The sequence below is a fragment of the Meriones unguiculatus genome, chromosome X (assembly GCF_030254825.1).
Source record: "Meriones unguiculatus strain TT.TT164.6M chromosome X, Bangor_MerUng_6.1, whole genome shotgun sequence".
Lineage (NCBI taxonomy): Eukaryota > Metazoa > Chordata > Mammalia > Rodentia > Muridae > Meriones > Meriones unguiculatus.
The window spans coordinates 33,434,268-33,451,796 of record NC_083369.1 but is presented as its reverse complement, the minus strand read 5'-3'; the positions used below and the strand labels follow the sequence as shown (position 1 = coordinate 33,451,796).

General features: G+C 38.8%; 1 protein-coding gene across 3 annotated transcripts in view; it reads left to right on the top strand.

Annotated features, from left to right (window-relative positions):
- Shroom4 (shroom family member 4) overlaps positions 1–17,529 on the top strand; it is a 220,990-nt gene that overhangs the window by 176,703 nt on the left and 26,758 nt on the right. For all 3 annotated transcript variants that reach the window (XM_060375749.1, XM_060375750.1, XM_060375751.1), the window contains one exon: positions 2,940–3,001. In XM_060375749.1, coding sequence (XP_060231732.1) covers positions 2,940–3,001 — 62 coding nt within the window. The remainder of the gene's footprint in view (positions 1–2,939; positions 3,002–17,529) is intronic.

The following is a 17,529-nucleotide window of genomic DNA, read 5'->3' as shown; positions in this document are numbered from 1 at the left end:
GAAAAGGAAATACAGATAATGGTCTGAAAGGCATTGAAGCTGAAACTAGACTAAATGGGTTTAAATTCCTTCCCCAGAATTTATAGTGCCTAATCTTCCCCATCTAAAAGATGAAGGTAATAACAGCACCTGCTTCATAAGTTGGATTAAATGGCAAACATGTGCAAAGCCTTTAGTGCAGTGACTACCAGACAGTAATCATCTTATAAGTAAGCTATTTTAAGATGAAGGGAAACTTGGTTTAGCTTGAGAAATCTTGGCTGAAAGAAGTACTCATATGTAAGTAATAGGGAGAAGAGGCTGAAGGTGAAGGAAAGGATGGCTACACGGTGCTCGTAGGACTAGCACCTCTAAAGTTCAACTGACAGGTAGCACAGCAAGCAGCTGGCTGTAGCAATATAGGCAAGCTACCCCTGTGCCTTACCTTTCCTTTTGTACTTGGAGGAAGGGACACATTGAGTTCCTAATGTCTGTTAGACTAGCTAAGCATATTTCTTTAGAAATTAAGTTTTCAAGTATGTGTGTAGGAATGTGGCATTTCTACCCTTGTTACCTGAATTCTGTATTCCTGACCCCTGGCATGGGTTCAAATATTCCATCTCTGGTAATTAAAGTAGTTGCTGTGGTGTGAGCCTGCTCTTTCTTCCACGGAGACAAAGAAGGTTGGGGAGATAACTAGCTCTGGCTCAGTGATAGCCAGAGAAGTAAAATCAGCATATACCCACATCACATGTATTTTATGCCACTTAGGTTCACATCCATAGCCAGATAATTTCACTTAATACTTACCCGAGAAAGCTAAGGAAACAAAGTCTCAGAGATCAAACATCTCACAAGGTGCAGAGCCAGGATTTGAACATGAAGATAACATATATGGCTGTCTACTGGATTCTGGGTACTTCAAATGCATTGAGTCTTCTAGCAATCAATAAATAGGTACTCTAGTCTTGCATATGCTACCATATAGCGAATACCATGTATTTGTGGTATAATATATACAAACATGAATATATATATATATATATACATGTAGTATCAATGTATACATACACATACCTACGCATAACATATGTGTGTTATTATAACATGTATATATATAACATCATATATATTATAGCATGCATAGCATATGTGAGTATGTATAATATACCATATAGCTAACTTAAAGGGGACTGTAGGCCATCCACTTAGTGAAGGGCAGATGAGGAAGCCAAAGCTCTGCTTCTAGCTACAGAGACTATGTTCTGGAATATATACGACCTGCCTTCCCATAAGTAGATTTCAAAGCCTAGGCTCCCTTCCTATTTAACAAACAGGGTGACTTCTCATCTTATCACTTTAACCAAAGCAACAAGTTCTACCATAGTCCTCAACTGCTACCTGTTGTGATTATTGCTCCCTTGGTTCAAAGAGCACAGACCAGTTATAGGAAAATAAGTGGCTCAAGCAAAAGAGTAAAGTAATACTGAGAATGAGGGAAGGTCAGGGAGAATAGATGGAGGGCTTCATCTCTTTTACCCACTGTTATTTTCTAAGCACTTTCACAAGACTAAACAGAACATGGACAGGAAATCCTGGCACTTGCTGTGGCTGAACAAGTTATAGTGCTTTGTGGGTAGCAATATCTCATGAAACGTGTCAAGGCAAACAGGACCTAAAATATACATTGTTAGAATTGCTCAGATGTCCCCGAGACTGATCTCTGGGTTTTTGAAAGCTGGAGTTGGGAAATAAACCTCACCTTCTTCATACTAACATTTAGAATGAAGTTTCTTAGATTCAGACAGGGTCTGTCTTGTTCAGGCTGGTCTCGTGCACTCAAGTGATCTTCCTGCCACAGATTCCCAAGTGCTTTGACTACAGAAGCCTTCTCTATACCATCCATTGTGCCAGGAATTCACTGCACTTCTCACTTGAGCCTCACTAGCAATCTTTATGTACCAAAAAGCAAACTCGGGTTTGAAGTGGCAACAGAATGTCTCTCATATAGCACAGATAATAAATGTCTTAGCCAGTATAACTTACCAAAGACCTATATTCATTCTGCTTTACTGAGTGTTTGTCCCTGAAAGAGAGGCCCAGCTGGGGCTAAGGCAATAAACCTTGGAAAGGTTTAATAAGTCTAATAGCAGTATTAGAGCAAAATGAATTTAGGAGATCAGTGTGGCTTAGGAAAATGCCTTCTCTTGGGTTAAGCTCTTGAGTTGCCAGGTGTAGAGTGCTAAATTGCAAAAACAGAAAGAACCTGAAAAGCAAACATGCATCCAGGTTCAGGCTGTAGGGAACCTACCATGTGTGGCTGAGTGATTCAGGAATATCTACACTTCTATAATGTGTGAACAAGGGCACTTAATACTTGATCTCCTAGAGAAGAGCTCATGGCAGCCCCTGTCTGAAAATGAACTCAAAGGAGTAAGAGCAATTGCAGGATGAGGGTAGCTAACATCTTGGTTCTAACTTTGCCCACCCTGGGAGAGGGTTTCTGCAGCAGGATCTCCTGCTTCAAAACTTCCTTCAGATCAGTGCTTCCAAGAAGTTTTCTGTATTGGAAAAAACAGGAGAGATGAACAGGATCATCCAGTAAGACAAACAAAAAGACCTCTATCCCTCAGTGCAAGCAAGAGGTAGAGCAAAGAGCAAACATGCTAAACCAGTTTTTGGCAGGGTTTGGGAGGGGAGGGGAGCAAGAGGAAAATGCAGTGTTCTTAGCCTACAGTGTTGTGTCCCTGAGTCCCTGAGTACTTTCTGTATATCTGCATGAGTGCAGTAGCTCATCAGGCTTCCCAAAAGAAAGGCAGCCTTCCAAGTGTACATTTTTGAAGCCTGTCTGAGTGAGTTTATGCTACCAGCCAAGTAGGCTGGCCAGGCTGCTATTTTTGAAACTACCTGGATAACTGGCTGTTCCAAGTTCCCTAACTTATCATAATTTTCTTTTGCAGGAATTTCCTGTGGACAAGTGGAAGCCAATAACAGGAAACAGGAAAATTAGTTGTTCAGGGAGGTAAGTGACTGCTCAGGGATTTGGGGGTAACTTTGTGCCTCTGAGGCGTCTTTAGCAATTGTGGTGGCTTTTGATTTGCTTGAGTTTCTTTGACAAAACTGGTATGCTGTTCCCACCAAGTATTTGTTGCTATACATATAATCTAATGTATTTCCTACGCCACCATCTGAATATAGACCCAATAGATTGTGAGAGCATTCTGGAATACGTAGAACTCAGTAGTGTTGGAAAGCTATGTTTTGGGCAGCCCTGTCTAGATATGCCTGATGCCACAGAGAAAAAGACTCCTGGAACAAGAGAGAAGATACACAGGGCTTGTGGCCCTATCTTCCCAGTAGCCACAAGCAGTTGGAATGAACAGAAAGGGGGGACTATTCACTTGGTCCACCACTGCTGAAGGTATCTGTTTCTTGGGTTCTGCCACTACACACTTTTTTAGTAGGACCTATTGAGAACTTGAGGGCTGTAAAATCCGTTTATAGCACACTTTTAGTAGGACTGATTGAGGACCTGACGGCTGTAAAAACAGCTTATGCTGGCGATAAGTCCTGGAGAAGGCACATGTGGCTTGGAATAAAGAGCTGCTTTGCATCTAACTCCTATAATTGTGGGTCCTGTTACCCAGTACTCATATTCCTTAGAGATTAGGTGCCTTAAGTAGTGGCTCTAGGTAAATCAGATAGTGGATAGTCACCTTCTTCTGGATTGTTGCCTGTCTGGTCAGATCTCTCTCTCCCTCTCCCTCTCTCTTTCCCCCTCCCCCTCTCCCTCTCTCTTTCCCTCTTTCTCTCTCTCTCTCTCTCTCTCTCTCTCTCTCTCTCTCTCTCTCTCTCTCTCTCTCTCCTGCACAACATCTTGGTATGCCTTTTCAACCAGTTTTTCTCAGGCCAAATATTAAAAGAGGGTTCTTCATGATTCTGGGTCCAGTTTCCATCTCTGAAATAGCGGAGGAGACAAAAACAAAAGCTCCAAGCTGTGCCTCTGGTTTTCCAGGTGAAGGCACTAAGACACATGAAGAGAATTTTGGTCTACTGGCCCTTAAATAGTCCAAAATTCTTTCAGGTGATCTACATTATGCTCCATTATTTTTAATTAAAATATAATTACATCATTTCTCCCTTTCCTTTCTTCCCTCCAACTCTCCCATGTCCTCTCCCTCCACCCTTTCCACGCTTCCTCTTATCCTTTCTCACAGGTATAAGCTCTTTTTTATTATTATTATTTTGACAGTACACATATGCATAGGTGTATGAATGCAACCTGCTGAGTCTATCCAGTATTGCTTGCATGTATGATTTTAGGCATGTCCACTTGGTATTGGATAACTAATCAGGGGTTCCTCCACCCTCCACGAGGGACCACTAATCACGAGCTTCTTTGATGAGGGATAAGAGCTGTGGTTCGCTATGATGGTAACCAACAGCTGTCTCACTAGATTTAAGGCCCACTAAACAAGAGGAAAATCATACGTCATACCAGAAACTTAGCCAACTACCCAGGGCTACTGAGGTTGTTGGTCTTAGAGGAAACTTACTACTTAGAGAAAAGTAAAAACTACCTCTGTTCTTGCTACACAATGGAATACTACTCATCTAGTAAAAGCAAGGAAATCATGAAATTTGCAGGCAAATGGATGGAAGTAGAAAAGATCATCCTGAGTGAGATATCCCAGAAACAGAAAGACAGGTAGGTATACACTCACTTATTAGTGGATGTTAGCCATACAATAAAGGATATCTATCTGCAGACCTAAAGAAGCTAAACAACAAGGAAGAAGCTAGGGAGGATGCTTAAATCTCATTCAGAATGGCAAACAAGATAGACACCAGAAGCAGTGGAAGAGAGGAAACAGGATGGGAGCCTATGATAGAGGGTCCTCTGAAATGATTTACCCAACAGGGTATGGATGCAGATGCTGAGACTCAAGGGGCAGAGGGCAGGGAGTCTCATGGAAGAAGAAAGGGGTGGGAATAGAGGGACATGGAGTGGACAGGAGCCCCACAAGGAGACCACAAAGCTAAAAGATTTGAACCCAGGGGGTCCTGCAGAGACTGGTGCACCATGGAGAACCATGCATGGGGAGGACCTAGACCCCCTGCTCTGATGCGGACAATTGGCAACTCAGTCTCCATGTGGATCTCTGAGGAGGGGGAGCAGGGGCTGCCTTTATCATGAACTCACTTGACTGCTCTTTGATCACTTGCTCCTGATGAAACAGCCTTGCCAGGCCATGGAGGAAGAGGGTCCAGGCAGCCCAGCTGAGACTTAACAGGCTGTAGGCAGATGGCAATAGTGGAGAACTCCCCCTTTCAGTGGACTAGGAGAAGGAGGTGAGGGGAAGAGGAGGGAGGGTTGGGGGAGTTGAGGGAGGGTGCTTCAGTTGGGATATATAATAAACAAATTGTGAAGAAAAAATGAAAATAAAAATTAAAAATAACTACTACTTAGAGGAAAATCCACTTTGTTCAAATGGCATAATTCCTAACTATATTCTAAATGCTTGCCCCCTGATTTGACAGTATACTTGGGAATTATTTTGCCTTGTCTTTGATTCCAAAGTCTAGGAAGTGTACTCATTTTTCCCTGTAATGGGAAAGGGGATTATGTCCAATATTAATCATCTATGACTATCAGTCACTGGAATGGATCATTCTATATTCACAATTGTAGTTACTCTTTACATTAGTTCTTTTGCTGGTGATTTTACAAATGAGGTCCAGAGAAATTATATAACTTACCTGAGGTCACATATAACAAATGTTAGTGCTAGGTTTCAGATAGTCTGACCCCCAAATTCCAAACCCTCCCCCTTCATTTCACCTGCTTCCTTTGGGATCCATAAAGGGCAGCCTGCAAATAGATTCCTCAACATAGTGTTTCAGGAGTCCAGTTCTTAGGTAGATATTCTACAGGATTCTATGGCTGGTCTTGATCACCATTCCTTTACCACAAGGTCTGGACTGGCTTATGCTATGTCCTGAGGGACGTTATTTTAATCTAGTGACACTGTCAACTTTCATATATTATTAGATTGATACTCTTAAAAGAAGACATGATACCTTCAGTATAGCCTTATTCTATGTGCTTAATACAGAGATGTCTTTCAAGCAGTACTTAACATTTGTAGGCCAAAAGAAGAAATGGAACTTATTCACCACTACATGGATGAAAAGACACAAAAACAATAACACTAATATTTCTGTGGGTTTTTTTTCTTTCTTTTTATTTTCTTCAACACTAGTCTTGTTCATATTAGGCAAATGTCCTCACCATAAAGCAACACCCCAAGGCAGTAAATACTTCAGTTATATACTGTAGGTATCACTGAATGCATTTTATAAGTACTTATTTATCACTGTGAAATTGTAGAGTAGATACAATCAATGTAGGTAGAGTTTCTTCTGCATTTATTGCAGGGAAGCAATTGAAGCACATACAAACACATTCATTTGCCTAAAGCTTTTCAGCTGCTAAGCTAATTCTCCTCAAACAGTCTCGTTTCAGAAACAGTGTTATACACCTTACCAGTCTCCAAAATGTTTCTCCTACACACTTGTCAGCTTTATAAAAAAAAATGTATCATGTGTACTGCCTTTTGCTTAGCAAGGTGGGAGATACTAGTGAAAGAGGAGCAAGAAGTAGCAAGTTGTCTCACAAAGTTCAACAACAGTAATAGCACATTATTGCTTAAAGACCAACCTATTTGCTATGGTTTGAGTTGCACAACTTATGGCAGAACTTCCTAACAATTCCAGCAGGAAGGTATTGGATCTCAGGGTTGAGTGTGCAACAGAAACAGCTGGAGAGCTTGTTGAAAAATGAGAGCCAGTTGGACTCCCAGAAAATTAATTTCATTGTGTGAAATAGGGCTCAAAATCAGCATTGCTAACTGACTCCTTGGGTGATGCTGCCACATGCAGTCCAGACACATACATTGAGAACTTCTAACTGAAATAAAGGCTTTAAGGTTCAGAGAGATGTGTGCACTCAAGCTCTCAAGGTTGATAAGGGGTCAGTTCGGCTTTTAAACAAGCTTTGCCATACAATAGTTTCCAAAAGGATGCAGAGCTTAAACAAGAAACAGCAGGACCCAGTACATGAGAAGTATGTATTTATTGTATATTGTTTCAGTTCATGAGAGGATAAGAAAGCTGAAGGCTGAAAGTAGTAGGAGAGGAGACTAAACAAGGTGTCTTGTATGACTCAATTGTACTACTAAGACTATGTTCTTGGAGTTATACTGTTGAATTAAATCCACGTTCATGTGCATCTTCCTCCATCCCCTTCCCCTCACTGACTCCTCCTTCTCATATCTTTCTTATCTCTATCACTATTTTTATGTCTTCTTGTTTGCAAGATATGATAAGAGCAATAACATCAAAGATTTGTGAGACTTAAATGACTAAATACAGAGGAAACTCTTTCAAACAAGACTTAACACTCTTAAGTGTTCATTGTGATGCTGAGAAGGGGACGGCATGGAGCGTACTCAGCAGGAAGAGTAGATAAATATGACTAATGAGGCTTTAGACCTAGATGGGTGGGCCTGGAGAACTAGATATGATGACAAGCATGAGAGCAAATCTGGTTCATTCATCACCAGTGAGTACTAACTTCTAATCAGACAGCAACTCGAAGCTCTGATGTGCTGTGCATGGTGTGCAGTCTACATACAGCAGTGACGAACAGGATATTTGAAAAGTTAGAAGGGGTTTTTGAGCATTTTTCCATAAAGAAATGAAAAATATTTGAGGAGAGGGAGAGATGTTTACCCGCTTTAATGTAATAATTATATTGAATTAATAATGTCATTGTATACATGTATCAAGCAATATATGTTACCCCACTAATATGTACAACTTTAGAATTGTATGTATCAATTAAAAATACATTCAAAGAGGGTAGGAAAGAAGAGAATGGAACTTTAAAATGACTAAAATTTCTTATACAAATATATGAAACTTTCAAGTAAAAATGAATTCAAATTAAAAATTATTGACAGTTGGGAAAATGACTTGATAATATGGCATTTTAGGCAACCTGGCAGCATTTGAAAACCATGTGAATTGGAGGGTATCCAAGTGGAGCAGTCATCCAGAATGAAAATGTGTGTTAGGGACTAGGGAGATGGATATAGAGGTGCAGTTGAAATATAGAACAAAAGATACAGAAATGTGTGCAATGCTTGGGGGGAAAATAACTGTTTATTATAGATACAGTACTACAGAAAATTAAACACAAGAAAAAGTCGCCTTGTTTATACTACCTTAATGCTCCAGTTTTCTGTTGGCTTTTTTCTATAGGTGTGGAGATTATCTCTGGCATGGTTATAATAACTATGCAAATGAGCTTTTTTATCCTGATATATATACTAAGCACTATTTGATAAATAATTTTCATTCAGTCTTCCTCAGTATTTATAATTTTAATGGCTATAGAATATTTCATCAGCTTATTGTATATTAAATTGATTAATGACTCCTATATTGCTGAATAATCAGATTGTTTTCAAGGTCTTGTTATTATAAAATAATTATCTAGAACAGCTTGAATAGCTATAATTTTTTTCTCATTTTGAATTATCTCATTGAAACAATTATCTGAAACCATTAAAGAATCTACTCTCTGCAATTTGGATTACTAGTTCACAGTATGTGAAAATTCTTACAGCCCTTCACAGATTTTCTTGACTTTCCTTAGGAGGCATTTTACATTACTATCTACAATATACTCAGACATTCTTTACACCAAATTTTGCCGTCATTGATTTTTTTTTCTTTTTCTAGCACAGCAGTTATACCTGCTACCATCTTCATTTGCTGATCTTGATCATTCTAGTTTGAACATTTTTTTTCATGTGTTCAGATGAGATTATTTGCTTACAACTACAAGTCACAGAGAAAACTAGTTCTAGAGCTTTGGAACAGAGGAGATAATTAAAGTTAGACTGAGTCCTGGTGATCTGAGAAGTTACTGACATAAATGGGACAGTCTAGAAAGGGAGAAAATTCAGAGGAGAAGATGGTAGCCTAGAACAATGAATGAGGTCTATAAGCAGATTCTTTACAGGATGCTTATAGTATCCAGCCAGGGGAAGATGAGCAGGAGGACAAGACAGAGAAGGATGAAGTGACTAAAGTGGTGAAAGGAACAATCTGTCAATGTTCTGTCATCATGACGACAGCATTAATGGCTTTGACAGTTTGCAATCCTAAGTGTCCCTTCAGGAAAACAAATTTAGGAAAGTATACAAGCAAAGATGGCATGATTGTTTGTATAGGAGTTCTACAAAGAAGAAATGAAAACAGCAGGCAACTATGTAAACGAGTCTGGAAGCTCATCAAAAACTTACAAACCTAATTATCATTTGGCCCAGCTATAACTGGTTATATGCCTGAAGGACTCCAAGTCAGCATACTGCAGATATGTTTTCATGCCCATGCTATTGCTGCACTAGTCAAAAGACCCAAGGTAGGGAATCTCACACACACACACACACACACACACACACACACACACACACACAGAGAGAGAGAGAGAGAGAGAGAGAGAGAGAGAGAGAGAGAGAGAGAGAGATTGGGAATAAGGTTAATGCCATTTGTAGAAAAGTAGATGGAGGGAATAGTGTTAAATGAAGTAAGTCAGATTCAGAAATACAAATTAATAATGCTTACTCATGTATGTTCATGTTGAACATACATATATGTTCATATATATATGGAATTAAAGTAGGATACTGTATAGAGGAACCTACATTTAGTAATATATAAATAGATGTGAAAATAGCTGTACTTGACATATGAGGGAGACCAGTGGTGAAGGAGTAGAAAGGATATAGTAATAGAAGGTAGTTCTAAGAAAACTAAAATTATATACATATAAGAAAAGCCACAATGAAATGTATTATCCTATATGCTAACTTTAAAAATGAGTAAATACAACAAAGGATTTTTTTTTTCAGATAAGAAGGTCTAGAAAATGTCCAGTGAAGAAATGACATTTTTAAGAAAAAAATTCTGATGTAGTTTTCCCCATATTTTTTCTTAGTACCACACACATACACTTTCACATTTATTATGTCATTTTTGTCACAACTGGAATGATGGGTGTAGGTGGGAAAATCAAAAGTATAATCTTTAAGCTACACTATCTGCCTAGAAGCAGATAATTCAGGGTACTACTCAGAGTAGTTCCAGTCTTAGTTGCCTCTCTCTGTTGTTTTCTGCTTTGCATGCAGAGAGAATGCACACTCATTTTGATATTAGCAGGAGAGGAAAATTGTAAGTAGAGCTAGTGGGAGGAAAAGTTACATAATGTAGGGTATTTAAAAGCCAACAAACATTCTTTTCTGGATTAACTCTCTTGGATTTCTGTACTTGTGATTGCCTACCGTGACCCTTTTCTTTTTCCCCTTTTGCGTGTAACTTCAGAATATATATTATATGCACAGCCATGGTTAACCCCCAACAACATTGCACACTTCATTTTTCCTAATTCACTCTTGAGGAGTCTAATACCAAGACAGAAACTAAAACTAAGGAAAGAGATCATTATACTATTAATGACAAGACAAAGGTTTGATAGCCAATGTTTATTGGGTGCTTACTATTTTTCAGACCCCGTTTAAATAAATGTGTTGTTTATCACTTGTAACGATCTTGTATGATTATTAGTATTCATGGCACAGTTTCGCCAGTGAGAAAACTGACTCACAAGAAGATTAAAGTCACTGTCCCTAGGTCAGAGAGGCATCTCATTACAGAGTCCATTACTTCTAAGTTTATATTATATTTGACAAAATCAGAGCTCTGTACAGTTGTTTAGACTCTGCTGAGTGCTCTCTTCCTTTTCTCTGCTCTATTCTACCTTGACTCCAGTGTAAGGGATCCAGGATCCAAGAAACACTTCCTATTTTTCTTTTTTTTATTAATTACACTTTATTCACTTTGTATCCCCCCAGCCCCTTCTTCGCCTCCCGATCCCACCCCTCCCTTCCCTTCCTGCATGCATGCCACTCCCCAAGTCCACTGATAGGGGAGGTCCTCCTCTCCTTTCTGATCTTAGTCTATCAGTTCTCATCAAAAGTGGCTGCATTGTCCTCTACTGTGGCCTGGTACGGTTGCTCCCCCCTCAGGGGGAGGTGATCAAAGAGCAGGCCAATCAGATTATGTCAGAGTCAGTCCCTCTTCCCATTACTATGGAACCCACTTGGACACTAAACTGCCATGGGCTACATCTGTGCAGGGGTTCTAGGTTATCTCCATGAATAGTCCTTGGTTGGAGTATGAGTCTCTGGGGAAGACCCCTGTGTTCAAATTTCTGGTTCTGTTGCTCTCCTTGTGGAGTTCCTGTCCTCTCAAGATTTTAGTATTTCCCACTTCTTACATAAGATTCCATGCACACTGCCCAACAGTTGGCCATAAATCTCAGCGTCTGCTTTGATAGTCTGCAGGGCAGAGCCTTTAAGAGGCCCTCCATGGCGGGTTTCTCGCTTGTTTCCTGTTTTCTTCTTCTGATGTCCTTCCTCTTTGCCTTTTGGGATGGGGATTGAATATTTTAGTCAAGGTCCTCTCTTGATTAGTTTCTTTATATGTACAGATTTTAGTGGGTTTATCCTATATTACATGTCTATATGAGTGAGTATATACCATGTGTGTCTTTCTGCTTCTGGGACAGCTCACTCAGGATGATCCTTTCTAGGTCCCACCATTTACCTGCAAAATTGATGATTTCCTTATTTTTCATCGCTGAGTAATATTCCATTGTGTAGATGTACCACAATTTCTGCATCCATTCTTCAGTTGAGGGGCATCTGGGCTGTTTCCAGCTTGTGGCTATTACAAATAAAGCTGCTACAAACATGGTTGAGCAAGTGTCCTTATTGTGTACTTGAACCTCTTTTGGATATAAGCCTAGGAGTGGTATGGCTGGATCTTGAGGAAGCGCTATTCCTAGTTGTCTGAGAAAGCCCAGGTTGATTTCCAGAATGGTTGTACAAGTTTACATTCCCACCAGCAGTGGAGGAGGGTTCCCCTTTCTCCACAGCCTCTCCAGCATGTGTTGTCACTGGAGTTTTTGATCTTGGCCATTCTGATAGGTGTAAGGTGAAATCTCAGGGTCGTTTTGATTTGCATTTCCCTGATGGCTAATGACATTGAACATTTCTTTAAGTGTTTCTCTGCCATTCTATATTCCTCTACAGAGAATTGTCTGTTTAGCTCTGTTCCCCATTTTTTAATTGGATTACTTGGTTTGCTGCTTTTCAGCTTCTTTAGTTCTTTGTATATACTAGATATTAGCCATCTGTCAGAAAAAGGGTTGGTGAAGATTCTTTCCCAATCTGTAGACAGTCGTTTTGTTTTGATGATTGTGTCCTTTGCTTTACAGAAGCTTTTCAGTTTCATGAGGTTCCATTTATTGATTGTTGCTCTTAGAGCCTGTGCTGTTGGTGTTCTGTTCAGGAAGTTGTCTCCTGTGCCAATGAGTTCTAGGTATTTCCCACTTTTTCTTCTAATCGATTTAATGTGTCTGGTTTTCTGTTGAGGCCTTTGATCCACTTGGACTTCAGTTTTGTGCAGGGTGATAAGTATGGATCTGTTTGCATTTTTCTATATGTAGACATCCAGTTAGACCAGCACCATTTGTTGAAGATGCTATCTTTTTTCCATTGTACGGTTTTGGCATCTTTGTCAAAGATCAGGTATCCATAAGTGTGTGGGTTTATTTCTGGGTCTTCTGTTTTGTTCCATTGATCAACCATTCTGTTTCTATGCCAGTACTGTTTTTATTACTGTTTTTATTACTGTTGTTCTATAGTACAACTTAAGATCAGGGATGGAGATACCTCCAGAAGATCTTTTATTGTAGCAGATTGTTTTAGCAATTCTGGGTTTTTTGTTATTCCATCTGAGTAGAAGAAAATGGACAGTTGAATTGATTGTGAAGGCTCCCAATTGAATTAACAATTATCTGATATCAATTGAACCCAATTGATAATTGCGTTGCATATGAGGTAGAGCATTTTCAGGAATTCCTTGCGGGTAAGATTGCAACTCTTAGAAGCATGTAGGACTTATTACAAATGTGGCAGAGTAAACATTTTAAGTGTTAAAACATGGGTGATAAATGCAACAGTGGGTACATAAGAGGTAAGGAAATGTATAACGTTCTAATGAGAGATATAAAAACAAATAAATACATATCTGTAATTTAATTCCACTTGCAAAGACTATATAAGGTGATGATACAAGTCTCCCAATGTAATATACATATTTAATGTACTACAACTAGAATTGTCATGGCTACTTTATAGAACTTGTAAAATCCATAGTGAAATGAATCTGGAAAAAGATATTAGCAATAATGATAGAAGACTAGCCATCTCAGATTTAAGAGATAGCGGACTTGTATTTTTGGACTTAAAGCCCTATCTTTAAAGTGACAATTATCAATTACATGAAAATTGACTTAAAAGGTCAACAAGGTTTTATAAAGGATTCTATGAACAAATGAGCTAATTTGAAAATATGGAACATACTGGATGCAACCTAAAACTGGTTTTTAAAATAATTTCTTTAAGATATTTGAGGAATTTAAGGTATCTGCATGAAGGAAAGTTGACTTCCATATCATATACCTTACTTAGATCCATATCACATACTAGCTAGAAGGTAAAACCAGTGGAATAACATATTTATTCCAGCTGAGGATTCAAGGTAACTCTGTATCTGTTAAAGTGAAGATGTCATTGGAGGCAAGATTGATAGGTTGAAATATAAAAATGTTAGAAAAAAATTTTGTATAAGAAAATGTTATAAAAAGCTAAGCTGCAGAATAAGGGCAATGCCTGGGAACCACATTATTGATAACAGTTGCCTGTCCAAAATCCATAACGAATAGATAAAGATAAGAGGTCAGTTTGAAGATTAAGCTTCCTAAGTGAACAAAGAAAATAAGCAGACATTTTCTCAAGGAAAGAAGGGTTATAAAACCATTCTGTAGAAAACTATCACCTCTAAATCTATTAAGGAAATATAAATAAAAAATCAGTTTCAAGGTATTATAGCCTTTTTATTAAACTATCAACAATTTGCAGAAATAATGGGTGAAATTACAAAAATCCTACCTAGGCAAGGCATGTGTAAACAGTATTTTTTTTTCTTTCTAGAAGCAGTACATATTGGTTCAGTTATCCTAGAGGACAACTGGGAAGTATGTGAAAAGAATACATTACTTGTCATGCTCTGGCCCAATATATCCCTGAGGAAATAACACAAAAGATAAAAATAATTTCTCAAAAAATATCTGTATTCTACTTACAGTCGTTGAAAAAGCTTAGCATTGTATTATGGCGTAAATGATAGACTAGACTAGAACAGCCACTAAAAATGACATATGCACAAATACTGAGTTTTTCACAGAAATGGGGATCATGTAATTATGTTAACCCCAGGAAGGTAAACACTAAACTATGTGTTGAATTTGAAAGAAAATTCAGTAAATAATCTGATCAAATGTAACTAGCTCAACTTAAAAGCACATAGTGTTCTTTGGGTATGTGTCAAAATGTTGGAATTAATAATAGTAAAGAATATCTGAAAAAGTAGCAGACCATGCCCGTTCAATTTAGTTCTGGGAAGTTTGAGATCAAAGGCTTTGGAAAAGTCTATGTATCAGTGACAGATGAGTTCTCACCAGATATTTTTGACTGCATTGCTGGCTACAATTTGGTTATCTAGAATTCTTCATCAGTCAGCACTTCTGCTTATTTAAATCTACAAGAACTTTGTCATCTAAAGGGATACCCAATCAAACCTTCATGGACCTCCATGTGTGTCAACACTACAATGACATAGTATTCTGATTTATACACATAAATTTACTGTCTGGTTCATTCTCATCATTCTCTTAAGATAATATTTTTTGTTTTCATTTTTAATTCAATTTAATATCTTCATTATTTATTTTAATAATTCTGTTTCTTTTCCTTCAATCAGTTTCCTATTTGAAGGGGCAAAAAGCACATGTTCTGTTTACAGCTGTATGTGTGGTATCTTGACAGGAAGTTGGGAGTCATTTTGGCAGGTGGTAGGCAACTAAACTTTACTCATGACAACTCCATCAAAGCAGGATTTTCTTATCTCTTTAAACAGCAGTTTTGTTTCACTTCTTGGGGCCTGAAAGAAGGCCTAGAGTAATTCCTGGCACTTGGCAATTGTTATTATCAATTGGAAGTTTCTGTGAGGTTAGGTACAGGGAGAGATGACAACAGCAAACTCTCTGGGTCTTTTCTTCTTCATTGCCTCCTTGTGTCTTATTTCCTGGATCTTGCAAATGTTTCCTCCAGTAATAAGCCGGGGGTAGCTGTTTCTCTTGGAGCAGTCTTATCTCTTGGCTCTGTAGGGAAGGGAAAAGCAAGAGCGATTGGCCCTGTGTGTTCTCGCTACTATGATCCTAGAATGACAAGCTCTTGTGATAAGTTTAAAAATATAATTTCCAAACAAGAGAACTTCAAAAGACTGGAGGAAGAGGCTGGAGGAAAATTTTCCGTCCCTGACAGTACTGCTCTTCATTTTCAATTCATATTTGTCAGAAGAAAAGGCAACCTATGCCAAGAATAAAAGAGAACATCCTAAGCTTGGCGTCTAATTTGCTTTTGTTTTCTAGATATAGCCATATAACCTCCTTACTGGTGTCAACAAAGCCTTTTCTTCATTTTCCTGCTTCCTCCCTTTTCTTCAGTGAGGATCTAGCCTTCATAGACACCTGGAAACAAATTTAGTGCTCTACCCTAACAGTTTTTGCTTCAGTGGGATGGAGCACGAGAGTAGGATAAGACACACTCGAATTTGGGCATCCTTTCTTGCTTTCTAAGAAAAGAATTTGTTCTTTGTAGCCTCAGCATCCCCAGCTACAAACTGGATAGTGCTGCCTGTTTCATTGGTTACTGGGGAAATTAATGAAAATACATACGGCCTAAAACAGTGTCCAGTGTATATGGAGAAACAAGAACTATAGCTTTTGCCCATCCATGAAAAATCCCTGCTTTCCAAGCAGAAAATCCTTTGTTGGTCCCAAAGCAGCTTTACAGAATTCTGCACAAGTTATAAGGCCTGTTCCATTTCGAAATGAAAATCTCTACAGATGAGTGTTCTTGAGTTGTGCCTGATGTAATTCAGTGGAAGCCTATTGGATCACCGTGCTGCAGCTGTGCTACAAATCCTGGTCTTTGATACTCATCAAATTTACCATTCTATAACTTTCTTTAGCCATAGGAAAGGTGGTAGAGGAGAGCAGAAAGTATTCTGAGGAAAAACTTTGATATGAATTCTGGCAGACTTTGAAAAGCTAGTTGCATAAATCAAAAAGGGCATAGCTTTGAACAAGATATATGACACATCTTAGTCTCAGTAAAATACTTAACTTACAAAACCTTCCTGAGGATTAACTACATAAAATGGTGTAGAAATGCTTTGGGACACATAGAAATATTATCAGCAGTTGACCATATGATCTTTATTAGAGTGAATTCTTTGACGTGGGCCACAGCAGGTAACTGGGTAAAGTGCGCAGTACAATCCTGCCATTGCTGCACTCTTCAGCTCTGCTCCTTGCTTATATCAAGGAAGTTAGACAGTGTAGCCTGCTAGTTAGTGTTTAACCTTGTTCAATAGTCAAGAAACCAGGGCTAGGCTCCCAGCTTAGCCAAATGGCTACAAAGCCAGGAGGTCCTAATTTGCTAAAGAATTTAACTGTAGACTCATTCACCCATTCTTTATCCTGTAAAAAGGAGACAGTAATAAAAAGCAAGTTAGCCCCTTGTGTGTTCACCACACTTCAGTTAAAGACCACACATTCAAGTATACTTGAGCTGCGCACAATGAATTACTACTTTAAAAAAATGACACAAAATTGAGTGGATATGGGATGTCAATCTGGAAAGAATTGGGGAAGAGGGAATGAATGTGATCAAAATCCATTGTATACAACTTTTAAAGATCTAATATAATTTTAGTATATGTTAATTGGAATAGAATTGCATCACTTTCTCCCTTTCCTCCTACACTCCCTTCCAGATACCATCCATAAACTCCTCCCTTGCCTCTACCTTCAAGTTGATAGCTTCTTTTATTCTTATATTACATAGATGCACAAATGTAAATACAACCTACTGAGTCCATTTTTGTTGTTTGTATGTACATGGTTTCACGGCTTGCTTCTCTGCATTGGACAACAAATAAGGGGGCTCATCCATGGCAGAGGATAATTCTCCTCCCAGCAGTCTCTTTGTCTAGGAATGGGGCCCATGAAAATTCTCCCCTCCACTATTAACATCGATATTCCCATTGCTCTGGTCTTGTTTATGTGTACATGTCCAGGAGAAACTGTTTCACAGGAGACTCCCTGGCATTCTGGCTGGGGTGTTCCTGGAGTCATAGATGCAGGAGCTAGGAAATAGATGTAGCCATTGGGGCTAGGCTCCCATGATCTATTGATCTCCACAAAATATCTAGTTGTGGACTTTTGTC